This window comes from Propithecus coquereli, unplaced genomic scaffold, assembly GCF_000956105.1.
Source record: "Propithecus coquereli isolate 6110/MARCELLA unplaced genomic scaffold, Pcoq_1.0 Scaffold206, whole genome shotgun sequence".
NCBI lineage: Eukaryota > Metazoa > Chordata > Mammalia > Primates > Indriidae > Propithecus > Propithecus coquereli.
Window position 1 is genome coordinate 1,628,253 of NW_012145634.1, and position 20,824 is coordinate 1,649,076.

The window sequence follows — 20,824 nt, forward strand, 5'->3', positions numbered from 1 at the left end:
TAGGGACAATGGTGTGAAGGTGGTAACAACCTGTAAAGGGCTGTTGGGAGATGCACAGTGCCTAATAGCAGAGTGCCTGGCACATGGCAGGCCGCTCCCGTGTACAGCTTCCATTAGTATTGAAAAGGAAAGGGTGGGGGGAAGAACTGGCTGCTCTAAGAGGCAAGATCAATTCCACCTGGGGTAGTAATTACATAAGCCCTTTGGATACATTTTTCTCACTTAATCTTCATAACTCCTGAGGAATAGATTCAATTATGGTTTCCAGGTGGGGAAACTGAGGCAGAGAGGCAGACTGACCGACTCGAGGCCTGTTCAGACTTGGATCTTTCCACATGCACAGCCCTGTGTTCTTCTCCTGGGAATCCCCGGTATCCCATCGGGGAGTTGGGTTGATGTGGAATTCCTGCTGTTCAGGGCTTACCGGCTGAAGGTCCACTGAGAATCAAAGCCATGACAAGACTGGAGGGAATCTGGCGCCACTACTAGGAAAAAGCAAGCAAAGGGTGAGGCCTGGAGTTCAGAATTTCCATCACATGACTCCTTCCTCTTGTCCCTCGGTCTCTGGGGGGCTCCCATAAAAACGACAGCCTAGGGCCCGTCACTGTTTCTACAACAATGAGAATATTTATTTTCTCCAGACAGTAAAAATAACATTTTTTTCTCTTTTGTAAAAGTTAAGTACCATTACATTCCATTTTCTTAAATAACAAAATCCTAAAAATATATATTAAATTGTATACAGTGCGTCACACTTCATCTTATATTTTAAAATACATGATGTTTCTATTTTATTCTCAAAGTTGCATATTAAGCGCATATTTACAAATAAAGCCTTGTCATCCAAAGTCAAATCCCTGCTGGAAGGTGAGTTTGGATGGGGAAGGTCTTAATGTGCATGAATCCCAAGGACGGCAGCTCCCCATGTAGGCAGGGAAGGGACCTCCAGGCTGTGCTTCTAAAGACACTTCGCTTCTGAAGCAGATTTACCTGACTTTCCTCCACACACTTCTGCCTTGTTGACTGTGCTCAGCTGGTTAAGACTGAACCTGTGAGATGGGCCCACTGGAGGTCTGCAGGCTGAGGGTCTGCAGGCAGAGGAGAAGCCCTGTCACCTCTGAGCCGTCCAGCCTGAGGGGGGCAGCTGTGGCTGGAAGGTTTGGAAAACACCCCACACCAGGGCAGCTAAGCTGAGAGACCTGGCCAGGAGGTAGAACAGTGAGGAAGGTAAACAAAGACGCCAGAGGAAACAATCAAAAGGTTAAACATTTCCAAGGTAGTTAACAAAAGCAGACATCAACACCAACAGGAGATTTGAAACCCAACAGGGTGCCAGGTGACTGGGCTCTGTGGGATCACTGGTGTGGCCTCAGCAGGCAAGGGCAGCAGGATTCCGGAGGACAGCCACTTATGAGTGCCCGTGAAGAGTACGTGTGCGTGTCCAGGACACATGGGGCTGGGTGATGCCTGGCCAGCCTGCAGGCGGATCCTGTCTAGGCTGACAATGGGGCGTGTGGGTGAAGCCGTGCCCAGGCACGCCCCACGGCTGGGCCCCGGGGCCAGGACAGCTGTACTTGCTCCTGCTTTGATCTCTGTGGGCTTCTCGCTGACTGGAGTCTTGAGCCAGAGCCCACTCTTCAGAAGTTAGAGCAGCCCAGTTCCCTCGCTCACCAGAGAGGCCTCAACCCTGTCCTGCTGTGGCAGTTCATTCCTACTCATTCTCTGCTTTGCAAGCGATTAGACAAGCATGGAAGAACACAGGGCACCAACTGCCTCCTGCCCGCCACGTCAGAGGGGCCAAGGACCCTGGGAAACACCACTAGAGACCAGCCGGCCAATCCACTCCCAGGTGCAGTCACCACGGGAGGCAACAAGATGGGCTGTCGAGGGCCCTCCTGTTGGAGCACACGCCAGGCACAGGCCTGGTGCCAGCAGTGAACAGGGGTAAGGATGGCACTCAGACCTGAGCACCCCCTGCAGCCTCCTCCCATGCTCGGTCACCTTAAAGAGGCTGTGGGCAGGGTGTTCTCAGAGCACGTGCACAGTGATCCCCGAAGCCCCTCCCTGCCTCTTCCATATCCTTCTGCTACGCATTCTGTCATTTACATTCCTCAGGGTCATCCTCTTCCAGTCACCTCCAACACCCACTTTCTATCTTTTAAAGGAGGTTCTTAAAAGATCAAGTGCTTCCTCCTTCAGTGCTCCTGGAAGCCCATCTCATCTCTTCTGGGGTAATTTATTTCTCAGGTGTTTACTTAGTGTCAGGGGCTCCCTGTAAGGTGTTGCTGACAGGTTCGGAGGCCATGGCCAGGCTGCAGGGGACCCCATGTTTATGGGTTTATGGAGGTTTGGCCTGGGACAATTTACAGCCCTCCTTCCCCCATGTTGCCCTGAGGCAGGTTTGGGTTTCGCAGGGCTGCTCCAAGGACAGTAAGTCAATCCTGCAGGCTCTGACACCACACCAGTGTGGGCATGGCCTGAGAGGTGAGGGGACAAGGTGGGCGGGCAAGCCTGTGGACACCCCACAGGCCGGAGACCAGCCTTAGCCCTAGGCAGCTGAACAATTGCCCCTCAGCCAGGCAGACCCTTCCTGGGGCCAAATGCCACATTCCCTCTGTGCTGAGAACGGATCTATTCCCAGCACAGCGCCCTCTGGGACTACACACACCTGACACTTGCATTCGAGAGGAGATTCCACAAAAGCCACAAATAGCTTGGAGGGGAGATTGCACATGCTGACATATTTCCAGTGGTCCTTGTGTGTGATAGGCCTCTGCCTCCAGACCCAGGGGCCTGCAGGCAGCTGCGCCTGGGTAATCACCCTTTCCAGATCAAAGCGCGAAGACAGCACTGGGTGGCTCCGTGCCCTCCGCAGGGCCTCCCATGGTGCCTGGGGCAGCACCCTGCCCACCTGTGGACACACCTCCCCATTTCCCTCCACCGAATGCCCCTCAGACCGAAGCTCCAAGCCTCCCTCCTGGGCTCATGTTGCCGAGTGTCACCTCTTGCTGCAGACACTTCCCAGCTGGCCCCGTATAACACCCTCTGCTCTCCCAGGAGGGGTCAGGCACAGATGCGTTGCCAGAACCCCAGTAGGGGCCAGAGCAGGCAGTGGTTTAGGGACTTGGGAGAGGTAGGCAAAGTGCTCCAAAGAGGGAACCCAAAGGCCAGCAGCAACAACTACCAAGGCCCAGGTGCCTTTGGGAGAGGCACGCTCCGACAAAGGCACAGGCTGCTCTTTTCAGCTGCTGCTGACAAAACCTGCTTCCGGTTGGCAGGGACTGCTAAATTAGAGATGGCACTTAACTTACTCTCCCAACTGGTGGCCACTGCAGCTGGAGCTCTCAATATTAGTGCCTGTCCTCAGAGGATCTTCAGTTCCCAAACCCTACCTCCCCTCACACCAATCTCTGCAGTTTCCTATCTAAGGGGCAGGGTAGTGTGGGGCCAGGAACAAGAGTCCTCCCATTCCCCCAAGCTGTTCCCAACCCCACTGGCTTCCCAGAAGGGAACACAGAAAAGAGCACAGCCCCCCAGGTGGTTTTCATCTTCTTTTAAAATGCGAGACACCTCAAGGAGGGCCCGAGGGCCCCATGTCTCACATCATGCTGCCTAAAGGCTAAAGCACAATGTTTATACTCCCTGTTCAGAACCGAGAGTCGGCTGAGAGTCACAGAGAGGCCAGTCCTGGCTCAGGTTCCACAGGACAGTGAGCTGCCCGGGGGCGAGGCCAGATAAATCCCATCTGACAGGTCTATCAAAGCTTTCAGTAGAGGTTGTTGCATGAATAAATGAATGAATGTTTTATATGCCCACTCCTCCAGCTTGCTCTGCAGGTTACTGAGCTATGGAAAGAAGAATCTAGAAAGAAACCTGTGTGGGGAAGGTGTCAGGTTTGACGTGAATGAATGGGGGTTTTAGACCCTATTCAGGCCCCCAGGTTGGAGGAATCCTGTCCTAGTCCAGCATCCAGAGAGCAAGGCTCTAGGGTCAGCAGAGCACCAGCCCCCTTACTCTTTGCTAATGTCCAGGAGTCCACACTCAGGTGGGACCAGGCCAACCCCCAAGAGAGCCTGAGAATTCTCCCTGTCTGGCCCTGTTCCAAACCGCAAAGACCAGGAGAAACTGATCTGCGTGTGGACAAAATAGAGAAGAAACAAGAAAGACTCCATGTACACTAAACCTACCCATCACCCTATGTCATCTAGAATGCACCTAAGCCCAGTGCCAGCCATGACCGTCTCCGTCCTCTCGACCCCACTATCCCGGCAACCCCGTTGCTAGATCAGAGAGAGAGAGATGCAGACAGGGCCAAGCCCTAGGGCCTTCAGGGTCTCTCCCAAGTGCAGCTGATGAAGCAGGAGGAATCCGGGCTACGGCGCCCCTTCCCAGTCTGTGGGAGGGGGTCCCTGAAGAGGCCCAGGTGGAGGGAGAGGCAGGGAAGAGTCAGTGGGAGAAGAACCACAGGAGAGGTCAACCCCAGCAGGCTTGAGCTCAAAGAGGGACCTCCTGTCCATGGTGGGGTTTTTAATCACTCACAAGGGGATTACGGTCATCTTGTTGACTCTGACCCTTGAGTTTCTTCTTAAAGATGGAAATTGAAGTAGAAGGCTTATAAAAAATGCTCCAGATTTCCCCTGAAGTCCCTGGTTGACGACAATCCCTAAGGTCCCCTGAAGCAGGAACACGATGGGATCTGTCAAACAAAAATAACAGTGATAATCCAGCAGATCAGAACAAAGCACCCAGAACAACCTACCACCTCATGAGATACCGTCCCTAAGAAATGGGAAGTTAGGCAGACTGAGGTTTCGGACCTTTAAAGATCTAAAGGACTATCATGTGGATGAAATATGGCCTGTGCGGCGAGAGAGATTCCATCTCAGAATAACAAAGAACCTTCTAACTAGCAGAATGGTCTGAGAGAATATGAATTTTCAAAAAAATTTTTTTAGATAAAAGAACTCTGTCTTCTAATGCCATTTACCTGGAAACCCACCTAGCTAAAGCAGGATAAAGGCAGAACTTCTCTGCTTCAAGCAGAGACCTGCCTAACCTCCGGTACTGGCCCAGACCCTGTGTCAGCCGCGGCTGCTTGGCAGGGAAGCTGCAGAGGGACTCCAATGTCAGAGGGGAGTTAGGCGTGCACTTTAGGGCCTCAGCCATGCTCAGATGTTGGACCCTACAGAAAGCATCCTGCTCTGCAGGGGACGTGGATAGGATTGTGCCTGAGAGTCTTCCCTAGAGCATGTAAATTGTGACTTAAGAAAAAAAAGAAATATATATATATAATTTAAAAGGCATGAGAGTGAGCTTAGTAAACAATAATAAGGACACCGTTTCCACTGAAAAATTTCAAGTGTAGGGCAGAGATGTCTATATAAGGTGGTCCCAATATGGACAAAGGCAGCCTTCACAGGGCAGTGGCGGAGCCTGCATTTAATGTATAAAAAATCTGTAAGAGAGGGCAAGTGAGAAGGTCAGGAAAAAAGGGGGCTTTTATTGGACATCAATTTTCAGGAAGGCCATAAAATGGGGAGAGCCTGGACTAGGAAATACAGGGAAGACAGAGCAGGAGTCTAGAAAAAGATTAGAAGGAAGTTCCTTCTGTAAATACAGAAACATCAGTAGCATAAACAATTGCCCTTTTGCTGGAGGTGGAACTATGAAACCCAAGCAGCAAAATAAAGGAAGAATTTTTTTTTCCCAAATTGGTCAGAATTGAAGGATGAAGCTTCTGTAAATTTCTTCAATAATTGTTTAAAAATAATTATTAAGCAATAGTGACTAAAATGTTAGCATTCTCTTCCTAAGACGTTTCCTAATTTCTAGAAGGCATTGGGAAGTATGCATGGCATTGTCCTAGGAATTTTAACCCTAGCATAAAGATCTCTGACTAGCAAAATGGAAAGTGTTGCTTTTTAAGCCTGGACTGTTACAATCCTCCGTGAAATCATATCTTTTGGACATAAGAACAAACACAATCCCTCAAACCTTGATGAGATTTGTCCAGTTGACATTTCACTCTACAGAGAAGGAGGAACGTTTATTGCCTTATGCCGTCTAGGACTGAGGGCTTTGGAATTATGTTCTGATATTATAATTGGATCTGGACAAATGAAACATAGTATAAAAGGAATTCCGAGCCTTCCCCTTCCTGGAACCAGGCAGCTCTTTCTCGTACTCACTTGAACGTGACGTGCAGGAGTATCTTTGCTACAATGGCTGTGACTGTGAGGATGAGGAGAGTTGCCAGACCATACACTGTCCATCCTGCAATTGTAAGAGACAGAGTTTACTGGACCTGTTTGTGCTTGGTTTGTAAAAGGAGGTCTGCGGGAAGACCCAAGTGAACACCAACAGCTCGGAGATGCAGGTCTGGCTGAGGACTTCCTGCAGGTGGGGAACAGCCAGCAAATGTGGCAGCAGGAGCAGCTGCAAGCTGGCCTGGGCATTGAGACCCAGGCTTTCTGAGTACCTTGCCTTGTTCTAGAACTCTCTCTCAGGGAGAGGCAGGCGGTATGATCTAAAGTACATTGGACTCAGAGTTGAAAGGGGTGGTGTACATTCTGTTTCTACCACTGGAACAACAATGTAACCACCGATGAGTTGCATAAACTTTTTGGGCCTCAATTTTCCTCTTCTGAGAAATGAAATGTGTGACCTATAAAATGCTACCAGATGGCTGGGCGTGGTAGCTCACACCTGTAATCCTAGCATTTTGGGAGGCCAAGGTGAAAAGATTGCTTGAGCCCAGGAGTTTGAGACCAGCCTCGGCAATAGTAAGACCCTGTCTCTACAAAAAATAAAAAAATTAGCTGGGTGTGGTGGCACATGCCTGTAGTCCCAGCTACTTGGGAGGCTGAGTCAGACAGATTGCTTGAGCCCAGGAGTTGGAGGCTGCAGTGATCTGTGATAACACCACTGCACGCTAGCCCGGCAACAGAGCGAGACCCCATCTCAAACCAAAAAAAAAGCTACCAACATCCACAGCCAAATGACGCAGAGCAAGTGCTGGAGAGGTCCTCCTCCCTAACCTTCTATGGTGGGTCCTGCAGGGGCCTGGAGAGCAATTTGAAAGCCTCTAGGCTAGGTCACCGCTTATGGCACTCTCCAGGACATAAAGGTACCCCTTCCTTGGCAGAAAAGAGGAACTGGGGAAGTATGTACCCAACCAGGTTGGCCAGCTTAAACCACAAAAGGTCATCCCCCATTCCCTATCCTTCTCCTGCATGACTTTTCTTCATAGCTCTTACCACTATCTGACTTTTTATTTTGTTTCTTGTCTTGCTCCTCTCACTCAGAAGCCACAAGAGGGCAAGGATTTTATTTTGTTCACTGAATATAGTCCAGTGCTTAGAACAGTACCTGAAACTGCTGAAGCACTTACATATCTTTTGAATGAATGAATGAATGAATGAAGCTCTTGCAAATGTCAATGAATTCACGGAGCTATAACTTGGGGCTCTAGAAAGATAATCTCAATGTGAGAAGACACTGGATTAGTTGATTGATTGAACATTTTTTCCTAAGGACTAAGGAACCAAGCTGATGAAGATGTCCCTCAAAGGCTAAGACAGACTACAGGTCAGAGCCAGTACCCCCACCTGCCCCTGCACGAGAAACACCCAAGAGTGCTTTGGTTTCTGTCACTGCCCAGGGCTCTACCTTCAACTCTGCGGCTTCCAGCCCCTATTGATGGTGCCCAGGAATTGCTACCTGGGACAGTCTGAGGTGGGTGGCTGGGGCTGGTGGTGATGACGTAAAGGACTTTGGAGGACCGGGCGGCGCTGACGCTGAGGTTGGCCTGCTCCGTGATCACCTCGGCCAGTGTCTGGTTGACAGGGGGCCTCTCCTGCGGTGGTTCTTCCTTGACGGCTGGAAGATCAAAAGGAATTAACTGGGGAGAGAGCTATGGAGACAATGAAGAACTATGTAGAGGGGAAAGCACTGGTTGTGAAGAAAAGGCCTTTTTCTCTGATTCAATTCCAGGTACATTCCTTCCATTGGTCCCACTTGCCCCAGAGCAGAACTTGCCAGGCCCTGCCCCTGCAGGAGGCAGAAGGATGGAGCTGTCAACTCCTAATTATGTGGCTGGTCTCCTCTGGGATGCCTGAGCATGATTTATAGTTTCCTCACCCTTGTACTTTGCAGCTGTGGCTCCCTCTCCCTGGAAGGCCCTCTTCCTTCCTGTCTTATCGACTCAAATCTCACCTGTTCCTCAAGACTGTCCCATCTGCATGGAGGCCTCTCCCACCAATCTCCTGTAGCACACGCTACCCGAACTCTTCTCGAGGTTTGCTATCTAGGAAAAAGACTAGGTCTCGGACACCATCTGTGTTTCTCGTGTGCTGGCAAAGAGGCATGCCCAGCACACATGTTCACATTACAGGGGCAGAGAGTATGGCTCCACCTTAGGAGGGCTTGAAGAAAGATGGTCAATCAGTTTTGTGGGATTGGCTGGGATGATTAGAGGCAGGAAGATGGACAAAATGACCTTTTGAGAGCCTTCCAGTTCTACCAATCTCAGCTTTTTCTTCAGTTATTCTTTTAACCCTCCCATGAAAACTGTCATTAAAACTACTAAAATAGGCTGGGTGTGGTGGCTCACGCCTATAATCCAAGCTTTGGGAGGCCAAGGTGGGAGGATGGCTTGAGGCCAGGTGTTCAAGACCAGCCTGGGCAACAGAGTAAGACCCTGTCCCTACAAAAAAATGAAAAAATTAGCCAGGCATGGTGGCGCATACCTGTAGTCTCAGCTACTTGGATGGCTGAGGTGGGAGGATTGCTTGTGCCAAGGAGTTTGAGGTTACAGTGAACTATGATTGTGCCAATGCACTCCAGTCTGGGCGACAGAGCGAGGCCCTGTCTCTGTCTCTAAAAAAAATAGCAAAATTGACAGGTTTTACCTCTTTCCTATATCATGAAATGTAAACAAGTTGTGAAATGGGAGGTAGGGAAAGAGCTGCAGCCTTGGGGTAATCTGCAAGTTGAGTCAGTCGCTCCTGACTCCCAGTCCACCCGGCAAGAACTGCCCAGGGGTCGTCCTCAAGTCACATGGTGAGGAAAAGAAGCTCGAAGAACACAGGCCCTGAAGGGCCCCCATGGAGGTGAGAGCCTCTTACCTTGGTATAAGACAGCAAATCCCTGGGCCTGATTGACACGGTCAGAGAAGAAATACAAGATGACAAAGTCCAAAGAGACATTGAAGGACAGGGGCGGGCGGCTCCTCCCATGAAAGCGGGCCAAGACGCGGTGGGTGTAGCCATCCAGCAGTTCCACCATGTCCGCCGAGTCCCTGATGTCAAACAGGGGGAAGCTGAAGTGGATGCGGGAGGCCCCTGGAACCCGAATGGTCCAGTAGCAGACCCTTCCCGTGGCGTAGGTGTCGGGGAAGTCAGGGGAATAGACCACGGAAGTCATGGCTGAGTAGTTCCCACCGCAGGCGCCAACGAGAGCTGCAGAAGAAGACAAAAAGACACCAGGCCTTCAGGCTGGGAGTCCACCACAGGGCACACTTCCAACACTAAAGCACACAAAATGCTTCCTAACAAACGAGATCTCATTTGGCATATTGTTTCTATCTACAAAGCTAGACTATCTTATGTTTCAGGATTGAGTCACAGAATGAATTGCTTAAACCCTGGACAAATGACTGTGGAGACTTTTTTTTTTTATTTTGCCCAGGAGACCTTAGAATTAGTACAGCACAGTGGTGTGGCCTAGGTGGGGCCGGGCTGGAGTCGGAGGGGCCGGGCTGGAGTCGGAGAGTCTGGATTCGGGCCTGGTGGGGCCAAATGATCCCAGGGGCCGCACTTCACTCGCAGGCCTCTCACTTCTCTCAGTTTCAAGGCTGGGGAGACCACCACCTGCTCCTGCGTCACAGGGATGTGCGAGGGCCCATGAGACAAAGCACAGGAACCACGCGGGCCGCTTTGCAGGAAAGGCCCTTGAGGAGGTAAAGTCATCAAAAAAGAAGGGCTTTACAGCTGTTTGGGCATCTCCAATACCTTAGAGGCGCAATGATCCCCTGAGGGGGGGCACTTGCATTTTTCAAGTGGGAAACTGTGGCTCAATGAATGATTTTCTGCAGGGGGGAAACACTAGATTCTGGTCGCTCTGTGTTGAGCACTTGATTTCTCCAAACTCTCATTTTTGATCAGCAGGTTCTAGGAAGGAGACACAACCACTTCCTGTTTCACATGGTGAAGTACACACAAGATATTGGAAATGAAAATCTGTGGGGAAAAGTATAGGGCTGGGATTTAAAAAGCAGGCTTTGGGGGAGTTCTGCTTCCCTTTAGGATAGAGAAAGCAACAAGGGAATGCTGCTTTCATCCTAACAACGAGAAAAGCTCAAAACTCAGAAAGCTGAGTCCTCATAAAAACCAGGAGAATTTAATTCTAAAAAGTAAGACACCCCTCTAAGGAGAGTCGGGCCACGAAAATGGTTTCAGCTTTGACAGAGCACAGGTGACAGCCATAGGATTGGGTGAGAAGAAAGCAGCTACAATTTTAACACATTCTTAAAGGCTGCCTGTGGGCTGGCCTGTCAGTTTAAGATAACTGGGAGCCCCAGACACAAGACACGATGAGCGTTTGCACTCACTTGCAAGCTATTCTGCACAGGCCTCCAGCCAGTGCTTCCAAGAGTGACTGGGGTGGGGCAGCAGACCAGAGTTCCCCTCATGGCACAGGTGTGCTAGAGGTGATAGGCTGCCACAGGGGACAGGCATGAAATACTGCCCACTTCCCAGGACCCTCCTCTCAAAAAAAGTAAAAGTCTTCAGCTGCTGGGGACGGGGCAGGAAACTCCCTTGCTCCCAGCGCCATTGGAGAGTGGTAGAAGGAAAACCTGTTTGCCTCTGGGGGAGGGAAGGAAACTCTACTTCCTGCCAAGGTAACCAACCAGGGAAAGATCCACTGCTTCTGGGGGAAGAGCAGAAGCAAAAGCCATTGTCCCTTGGTTGCCTTGAGCCCTCTTGGGCCCAGGATCCTGCACCCAACGCAGAGGTCTGCTACCCCTGGGGGAGGGGCAGGAAACTGTCTCTTTCCCAAGATCCACCACAGACACAAGGCAGTGTTTTTATGCCAGGGAGAGAAGAGTGGGTGCAGGAATGCTGAAAAGGCCTATCCCTGTGGCCCAGGAACACGTCCCATCTGAGTATGGGACAGGAGAACCAAGAACCCCCCTGACCTCACCTCACGCATAGCACCGAGTAATAAGCAACAGTGGTTTACCATTGAGGGAGGGGGAAGAGGGTGGAAAAAGAGCCCCTCTGTGGCACAGGCATGTAGGAGCTGCTCAAAGCTGAGGGTGGGACAAGAACACCAGTTTACATTTCTATCAGCAATGTATGAGGGTTCCAATTTCTCCATATCCCCACCAACACTTACTTTCCATTTTTTAATCAACACTACATTCTATTTAAAGTAGAGAAAGAGGTAGCGAACCCACACACCCTGCTCCTGTTTCCTTTCTAGTCCCAAGGCTTCTCGGCAGTATAAGCCCCGGCGAGTTATTTATCCTCTCCATGGCCCAGGGTTCTCTTCTGTAAAATGAGAGTAATAGTAATAATGCCTACTTCAGATGAGTGCGAGGAGGACCTAATGTGATAATTTATGAAAAGCCTTAATATATGCTAGGTACTCAAGACATGTTTATTTCCTTTCTTTCTTCACTTAAGAGTATACCAGGCATTTTGTTAGTTCAGCAAACATACTCTCCTGGGTTAGGGTGTCAAGGTGGATAATCTTACAATAATAGACTCTGAATGAAAGGTTAAATAGATGTGCAGTGCATAGTTATTCGCCAGCTAAACATTAGTAAGTTTCCTTAATCATTAGCTAAGGTTCAGTCTTTAGCCATAACAGAGGTACCAAACTAAGCATTTGTTTGGACATAACAGGATGTATAGGAAGCAACTGGCCATCTCCAACAGCAACACTTAGCTAAGAAGACCAACTGACCACATGAGTTCTGCTCGCCCATCCTTCCTCCTTCCTCCTCCTCCAAATACACACACACTTTAGACAATGTCTAAGTTATAACTTACTAAAGGCTGAGTTATAAACTTGGGCTAGGTTTTGTAGTCACCATATGGAGTGGTTGAATTGTGTTCCCCAAAGAGATAAGTCCTAACACCTGGTACCTATGAATGTGACCTTATTCAGAAATAGGGTCTTTACAGATGTTATTGAGTCAAGATGAGACCGTACTGGATTAGGATGAGCTCTAAATCCAATAACTGGTATCCTTTTAAGGAAACACACAGAGACATAGACATATGCAGAGACATAGACACACACACAGACAAAAACAGAGGAAAGATGGCCATGTGAAGATGAAGTGATGCAGCTACAAGCCAATAGATGCCAAGGATTGTTGGCAACCTCCAGAAGCTAGGAAGGCTTCTCTGGACCCTTTGGAGGAGGATGGCCCTGCTGACACCTTGACTTTTAAAAATTAATTAATTAATTAATTATTTTTAGAGATAGGGTCTTGCTCTGTTGCCCAGGCTGGAGTGCACTAGTGCAATCATAGCCCACTGTACCCTACAACTCCTGGGCTCAAGAGATCTTCCCGCCTCAGCCTCCCAAGTCACTGGGATTACAGGTGTGAGCCACTGCACCCGGCCTTATGTTGGACTTCTAGCCAAAATGTGAGAGAATAAATTTCTGTTGTTTTAAGCCACCCAGTTTGTGATAATTTGTTTTGGCAGCCCTGGGTGCCAAAACACTATACACTATAGGACATTACGGGTATAGGTCCTATACATTATAGGACATTTTTGCTCAAAACTGAGCCACTGTGCCTAGTTGAGATGTCATTAGTGGTTGAGATCTTCTCTAGCCTAATGACCAAAAAGATACTATAGACATAATGTAATATTTCTTGGTAATATCAAGCCTTTTCTTTTGTCTGCCTCATTTACAACTAACTCCTTTTTACCATCTTAAAATCTATTGCTGCACTGGTGCTACGACTCTCACAAAGTCTCACTACCACTGAGTGGTTACAGGTCAATTCAACGAGAAAGCAGGTATTCGGTGGTTAGAACATGGCACTGGAGAGATCACCGCTCCAGATCCATACCCCATTCAGAACACACTCTGCCCCTAGCCAGTATCTTACAAATCTGGCAGTTCAGAGAGGCGCTGGGTCAGGGCAAACCCAATGCCAGGCCTGGGAAAACAACTCACAGTAAGATATAAATCCCAAATGCCTAAAAAAGCCAAAGAGCTTGGAAGAGCTTGGAAATTATACAGAAGCAAGAGGATATCAGAGCTGACACTGAACAGTTATATCAGTGTCTTTGTAAAACCAGAAAGTTTATCTTTTCTACCTTGTCTTAGCATTTCACTAGGCCACGTTGTTTCAGACCAACTGGCGAGACTGTAGCTCATCACTTGTTAAATATCTGTCCTTCCTTCTGGAAGGTGAGGGCTGAGTCTTCATGCTCTGTGCATATTCCCAAGGTCTGGTCAGTGCCTGGCCTGTAGTAGGCGCTTCGTGAGTATTGCCAAGAGAATGAATGAATAAATGGAAAGGAGGGAGGGCGGGCAGGCTTGTTGCTCTGGTCCAAGGGTTCCCGTGCCTTGTGCAGTGATGGGCACAGGGCATACTCACTATCAAAGAGGATGATCCTGCCATCGCCGCCACAGGGCTGGGAGTGATCCCCGAAGCAGACGCTGTTGCACTCGGTACTGGCCGCCTCCCCGTACTTCCAGTAATCAGCATTGTTTCCACAGAAGCAAGCATAGCCTGACTCCATCCCAGCAAACTGCCGTAACAGAAGCAGCACATGGTAAGCATCACCAGGGGTGTCAGGTGGCCCGAAGGAACCTGGCAGGGTCAGTCCCCAGCAAGCAATCAGCCTCATCTCCCTAACCACCCTTCCCCTGGGACCTCTCCCTTTTCCCACTTTGCCACGTTTAATTCCAAGCTGACCAGTAACTACACACCACCAATGTCAGTGAGCATCCCTTTTTAATGTTGTGTTTCTGCTGTAGTTAAATAAGCTTTAGAGGGGAGAAGATCTCATAAACTTGAAACATGAATAATAATAACAGCTAAATATTTTATTGACTATTTACTATGTGCCAGGTAGTAAGGGCTTTGTAGCTAATTCTCAAAGCAAACTCATCATAGGCCCCGTTTAAAATTTTTATTTTTTTGTATTACCATGTAGTATTTTGGTATATAGTTCTATAAGTGTTAACACTTGTATACATTTGTGCAACCACCAGTACAATCGGGACACAGAACAGTTGCATCACCCCAATAATCTTTCTTGTGCTATTGCTTTAAACTTCACTCCCCTGGAACCCCTGGTAACCACTGACTGGTTTTCCGTTACTACAGTTTTGTCTTTTCTAGAATGTCACATAAATGTGACATTTTTAGACTAGCTTCTTTTACTCAGCATGATGTCTTTGAGGTTCATCCAAATTGGTGTGTGTATCAATAGTTTGCTTCTTTTCATTGCTGAACAGAGTTCACTGTATGGATGTACCACAGTTTGTTCATTCATTGAGCTGTTTCTAGTTTTTCATGATTAGCACATGTTTAACTTTATAAGAAACAGCCAGACTTTTCCAGAATGACTGTACCATTTTACGTCCACAACAACAATGTATGAGAGTCCCAGTTACTCCGTATCCTTGCCGCGCTTATTATTGTCAGTATATTTTATTTTAGCCATTCTAATAGCTGTGTAATTGTATCTCATTGTGGTTTTAACCACATTACCTAATGCTGATGATGCTGATTATCTTTTCATGTGCTTATTTGCCATCTGTATAATCCCCTTTGTGAAGTATCTGTTCAGGCCTTTTACTCATTTTTAAATTGCATTGTTTTTTGGTTTTTTTTTTTACTATTGGGTTTTTAGAGGTTTTGTCTCTTTTTTAAACACACTCTGGATACAAGTCCTTTGTCGCATATGTGATTTGCAAGTATTTTCTCCCAGGCTATAGTTTGTCTTTTCATTCTCTTAAAATTATCTTTCATGGAGCAAAAGTTTTTAATTTTGGAGAAGTCCACATTAAAATGTATCAATTTTTTTTATGGGTTATGAATTTGGTGTTATCACTAAGAACTTGTTGTCTAAATCCAAGTCATGAAGATTTTCTCCTCTATTTTCTTCTAAAAGTTTTAAAGTTTTACACTTTAGAGTTAGATCTAGAATCAATACTTTGAGTTCAGTATGTAGTCTTTTATGTTTGAGTTCTTTCAATTAGTATAACGTTTTAGAGATTCATCCATATTGTTGTGTGTATCAATATGTCTTAATATTATCGAGTAGCATTCCACAGTTATGGATATACTACAATTCGTTTATCCATTCATCAGTTAATGGACATTTGGGTTATTTACAGACTGGAGCTATTATGGATGCTGCTACTATGAACACTGATGTGTAAGTCTTTGTGTGAGCTAGATTTTATCTTGAGCAAATATCCAGGTATGGTATTCCTGAGTTGTAAGATAGATGTATATTTATCTTTATAAGAAACTTCAAGGCCTGGCACAGTGGCTCACACCTGTAATCCTAGCACTCTGGGAGGCCAAGGCGGGAGTATTGCTTGAGCTCAGGAGTTCAAGACCAGCCTGAGCAAGACCGAGACCCCATCTCTACTAAAAATAGAAAAATTAGCCAGGCGTCATGGCGCGTGCCTGTAAGTCCCAGCTACTCAGGAGGCTGAGGCAGGAGGATTCCTTGAGCCCAGGAGTCTGAGGATGCAGTGAGCTACGATGACACCACTGCACTCTATCCAGGGCGACAGAGTGAGACTCTGTCCCCACTCACCCCCACCAAAAAAAGAAAAGAAAAGAGACTTCAAGATCTTTCTCCAAAGAGGCTGTACAATTTTACATTCCTACCAGCAGTCTATGAGAGTTACACTTGCTCCACATCCTTGCCAATTCTTACTATTTTAGTCATTCTGGGTGTATAGTGGTATCTCATTGTGGTTTTAATTTTTATTTCCCTGATAACTAGGGAAGGTGAGCACCTTTTCATGTGTTTATTGGCCATCTATATATTTTTTTTTGTGGGGAGTATGTCTGTTCAAATCTTTTGCCCATTTTTTAATTGAGTTTTATTATTGAGGTTTTAAGAGTTCTTTATATATTCTGTATATGTCCTTTATCAGATATATATTTAGCAACTATTTTCTCCCAGTATGTGGCCTGCCTTTTCATTTTTTAATTCTATTTTTTCAAGATAAGTTTTTAATATTGACATGTTCATTTCACCGATTTTTTCTTTTATGGTTTATGTTTTTTATGTCCTATTTAAGGAATCTTTGTCTAACTCAATGTTGTAAGATTTTTTTATTTTTCTTGAAGTTTAGTAGTCTTAGCCCTTTTAAAAATTGAAATACAATTCACATAACATAAAATTCACCATTGTGAAGTGTATATTTCAGTGGTTGTTAGTATATTCACTGAGTTGTGTAACCACCACCACTATCTCATTCCAGAACATTCATCACCCTGAAAAGAAACCCTGCACTGATTAGCAGTTAGTCCCAATTCCTCCCACCTCCCACCCTCTGGCAACCGCTAACCTACTTTTTGTCTATATGGATTTGCCTCTTCAGGACACTTCATGTGAATGGAATCATACAACATGTGGCCTTTTGTTCCTGGCTTATTTTGCTTAGCACTTATTTTTAAGTTATCTCAGCAAAATGCAGTTCCATCTTTATCTTTTTCTATTGTTCCATAGACACAGAGCCATTACCTTGAACCTCTGACTCCGGCAGAAACTAATGCAGGTTTGTATGGTGAGTTTGTTGGACGTTTTACTGGTGCCAGTCAGAGGAGGTGGGTTTCCATGATCCTTGTAGCAGCCAAGGTTTCCAGGCACTACAGAAAAAAGAAAAACAAAAGAATTTCACAACATCTGGCTGTGAAACACCCAGAAGTAAAAGCAATTTGTGCCCGGAACTTTTATCTTGGCCAATATTTCCAGTCCTGAGGTTCAAATAAATAATAAGCAACCAGCTTTACAAATGGAAGCCTTAGTGTCCTCTGTTAAATATATCATTTTTTTTTTTTTTTTTTGACAGAGTCTAGCTTTTGTTGCCCAGGCTAGAGTGAGTGCCGTGGTGTCAGCCTAGCTCACAGCAACCTCAAACTCCTGGGCTCAAGCAATCCTCCTGCCTCAGCCTCCCAAGTAGCTGGGACTACAGGCATGCGCCACCATGCCGGGCTAATTTTTTCTATATATTTTTAGTTGTCCGATTAATTTCTTTGTATTTTTAGTAGAGACGGGGTCTCGCTCTTGCTCAGGCTGGTTTTGAACTGCTGAGCTCAAACAATCCGCCTGCCTCGGCCTCCCAGAGTGCTAGGATTATAGGCGTGAGCCACCGCGGCCGGCCATGTTTTTGTTTTATTTGGAAGAGTATGTGAGACCCAGGTCCATCTTTAACCTTAAGACTTTTTTTTTTCACCTGTTCAATATTCATAAGATTTAGTATTTTAGAGAACTAAGAACAATTTCCTACAAATAGAGAGGCTACAATGTGTAAATTGTGTTTCAGAGTCACTAGAGAGCAGGAAAAGCCTTTGGAAGCCCATTATCCTATACCTTCTACCTAAGCCCCTTGTTCCTTAAAATACTCCACAAGTGGGTTTTCCCAAGGTCTTGGTGAGTGTATTAGTTTCCTATTGGTGCTGGAACAAATTACTACAAACCTAGTGGCTTAAAAGAACATAAATTTATAATCTTTTAGTCTTGGAGATCAAAAGTACTAAATGGGTTTTATGGAGCTAAAATCAAGGTGTCAGCTGAGTTCCTCCTGGAAGCCCAAGGGGAGAATCCATTACTTGCCTTTTCAATCTCCAAGAAGCTGCCCGTATTCCTTGGCTTATGGCCACACCATCCCACCCTCTGTTTCCATCATCACCTCTCCTCTCCTCTATTTCTGTTGTCATATCACCTTCTCTGATTCAGATCCTCCTGCCTAAGGACCCTGTGATTACATTGGTCCCACTTGGATAATCTAGGATAATCTATCTCAAAATATTTAATTTGACCACATCTGCAAAATCCCTTGTACCATCTAAGGTAACATATTCACAGATTCTGAGGATTACAATGTAGACATCTTTGGAGGGCCACTATTCAGGCTACCACTGTGAGCATATTAGTGTTTGATAACTACCACATATCAGATGGTTTAGTCTAACAGAAAACACTGTATCTGAGAATAAAGAAACCTAAATATATGTACCAACTGTGATGGACAGCTTTCAATGATGGACCTCAATGATCCTGCTAGGGACTGAATGTTTGTATGCCCCTGTGACATAAGAAATATACATTTGGCTTTGCCCCTGGTTCCTGGCACAGGACTACTAACTCTTTGGGAATTTTCTTGGTGATTGGAGCATCTTTATTCTAATGAGGCAACTCTTGGTGGGCCTCTGGATAGCTTCCAGATGGGGGCTGGTCACAAGAAAGACCAAGTCATGATGAGAAGCTTGGAACTTTCAGTCCCATTCCCCCCATCCTGCAGGGAAGGGAGAGGACCCAGAAATTGAGTTAATATTAGGTTATTAAGTATGGAATGTCCGATTTCCTTAAGTACTAAGTTTGACAGTTGGTATCTCTGACATTTCACTTTAACACTTCTTGGTTTTTTTGTTTTTGTTTTTTTTTTATTGTGAAGGTACATCCTCGCTCTTTCAAACACACATTTTGGCTTGTGATTATCTTTCAAAATTTTTTTAGAGCAATTTTTGTGAAACCATGGATAAGTCAAAAATTTGGGTTTTTTTTTTTTTTGAGACAGAGTCTCACTCTCTTGCCTGGGGCGAGTGCCATGGCGTCAGCCTAGCTCACAGCAACCTCAAACTCCTGGGCTCAAGCAATCCTACTGTCTCAGCCTCCCGAGTAGCTGGGACCACAGGCATGCGCCACCATGCCCGGCTAATTTTTTTTCTACATATATTTTTATCCGATTAATTTCTTTCTATTTTTAGTAGAGACGGGGTCTCGCTCTTGCTCAGGTTGGTCTCGAACTCCTGAGCTCAGAACGATCCCCCACCTCGGCCTCCCAGAGTGCTAGGATTACAGGCGTGAGCCACCATGCCCGGCCAAAAAAAATTTGGGTTATTTTTTAATATGAGTTCTGTTGGGGAACCAATGCAGTGCAGACAGCTCAAAGTATCAATGAAGTGTTTGGGAAGGATGTGGCTAATGAATGCACAGTACATAGATGGTTTGAGAAGTTCTCTTTTGGTCATTTTAATCTTGAAAATGAGCCACATGGGCGACTTGAGACCAAGGTAGATAATGATGAGCTGAAAGCTGTAGTGGAAGTGAATCCATCTCAATCTATGCATGAATTAGCAGCAAGGTTTGACATTACCATTCCAACAATATTGGACCATTTGAAACAAATTGGCAACATAAAGAAGCTGGATAGATAGGTATCGCACGAATTAAGTGAGTGTCAGAAGAGAAATCGTCTCAAAGCTTGCCTTTCTTTGCTGTCATGACAAAAAGGCAAACCATTTCTACATCATATTGTTACGTGTGTTGAAAAATGGATCCTTTCTGACAATTGCAAATGTTTGGCACAGATGGCTGGATAAAGATGAGGTGCTGAAACACAGTCCAAAATCGAATGTGTATCAGAAAAAGCTAATGGTGTCTGTTTGGTGGTCCAGCGCTGGTATTATCCACTATAGCTTCATGAAACCTGGTCAATCACAATTACAGCAGATGTCTACTGCAATTGGACGAAATGATGAGGATGCTCACAATTAAGCAGCTGAGATTGGTCAGTAGAGACAGGCCAATCCTCTTGCAAGACCACACGTTGTAAAACACAGCGCCGCTCAAACTACAGAAGCTGAACTTGGAAACTCTCTGTCATCCACCATATTCACCAGACCTGTACCAACTGACTATCACTACTTCCAGGCTTTGGAGCCACTTCTTTCAAGGAAAAATATTCAATTCTCAACAAAATGTGGAAAACGCCTTTTGTAATTTCATCGCCACTTGCTCTCCAGGCCTCTTCACTGCTGGCATATACAAGCGACCGTTAAGATGGCAAAACCATGTTGATAGTTTAGGCACATACTTTTATTAATTGTACTGCTTCTTGTTTGAGATACAATAAATTAAACTTTTGATTCAAAATCAGACATTTCATATTTAATAACCTACATAATCAATAATGTTTATGTGATGAGCCTCTATAAAAATCCCTAAAAATGGGATTCAGACGCAATCGGGCATGTTCAGGGTGGTGTGGCTATAGACTAAAAGATGGGATTCAGAGAGCTTCCAGATTGGTGAACACATCCATGTGCCAGGTGTGGCGCACTCCACAAGAACAAAACTCCTGGCCTCGCGCGGTGGCTCACGCCTGTAATCCTAGCACTCTGGGAGGCTGAGGCGGGCGGATCGTTTGAGCTCAGGAGTTTGAGACCAGCCTGAGCAAGAGTGAGACCCCGTCTCTTAAAAAAAATAGAAAGAAATTAGCCGGACAACTAAAAATATATATATACATAAACAAATTAGACGGGCATGGTGGCGCGTGCTTGTATTCCCAGCTACCTGGGAGGCTGAGGCAGGAGGATCGCTTGAGCCCAGGAGTTTGAGGTTGCTGTGAGCTAAGCTGATGCCACGGCACTCACTTTAGCCCAGGCAAAAAAAAAAAAAAAAAAAAGAACAGAAACTCCTGGGCTCAGGACCCTTCCAGATCTCACCCTATGTCCCTTTTCATCTGTCTGTTCATCTGTATCCTTTATCATATCATTGATAATAAACTGGTAAATGTGTTCCCTGAGTTCTGT

The 20,824-nt window shown here is 46.2% G+C and overlaps 1 protein-coding gene and 1 pseudogene across 3 annotated transcripts in view; both read right to left on the minus strand.

Annotated features, from left to right (window-relative positions):
• Positions 1-613: 613 nt before the first annotated feature.
• On the minus strand, positions 614-2,692 carry LOC105810229 (annotated as a pseudogene). The gene has a single exon (XR_001137485.1). The product of XR_001137485.1 is annotated as an uncharacterized LOC105810229 (transcript).
• A 1,100-nt stretch (positions 2,693-3,792) lies between these two features.
• The window catches only part of KREMEN1 (kringle containing transmembrane protein 1), a 53,413-nt gene continuing 36,381 nt past the window's right edge, over positions 3,793-20,824 (minus strand). Inside the window, exons 4-9 of one of the 2 annotated variants that reach the window (XM_012644172.1) lie at positions 16,752-16,876; positions 13,631-13,784; positions 9,126-9,458; positions 7,720-7,878; positions 6,189-6,273; positions 3,793-4,696 (exon numbers count right to left, since the gene is read on the minus strand). In XM_012644172.1, coding sequence (XP_012499626.1) covers positions 4,528-4,696; positions 6,189-6,273; positions 7,720-7,878; positions 9,126-9,458; positions 13,631-13,784; positions 16,752-16,876 — 1,025 coding nt within the window. In that variant the 3' untranslated portion in view covers positions 3,793-4,527. Of the gene's footprint in view, positions 4,697-6,188; positions 6,274-7,668; positions 7,879-9,125; positions 9,459-13,630; positions 13,785-16,751; positions 16,877-20,824 lie in introns of both variants that reach the window. The other variant, XM_012644171.1, reaches the window with a different exon arrangement.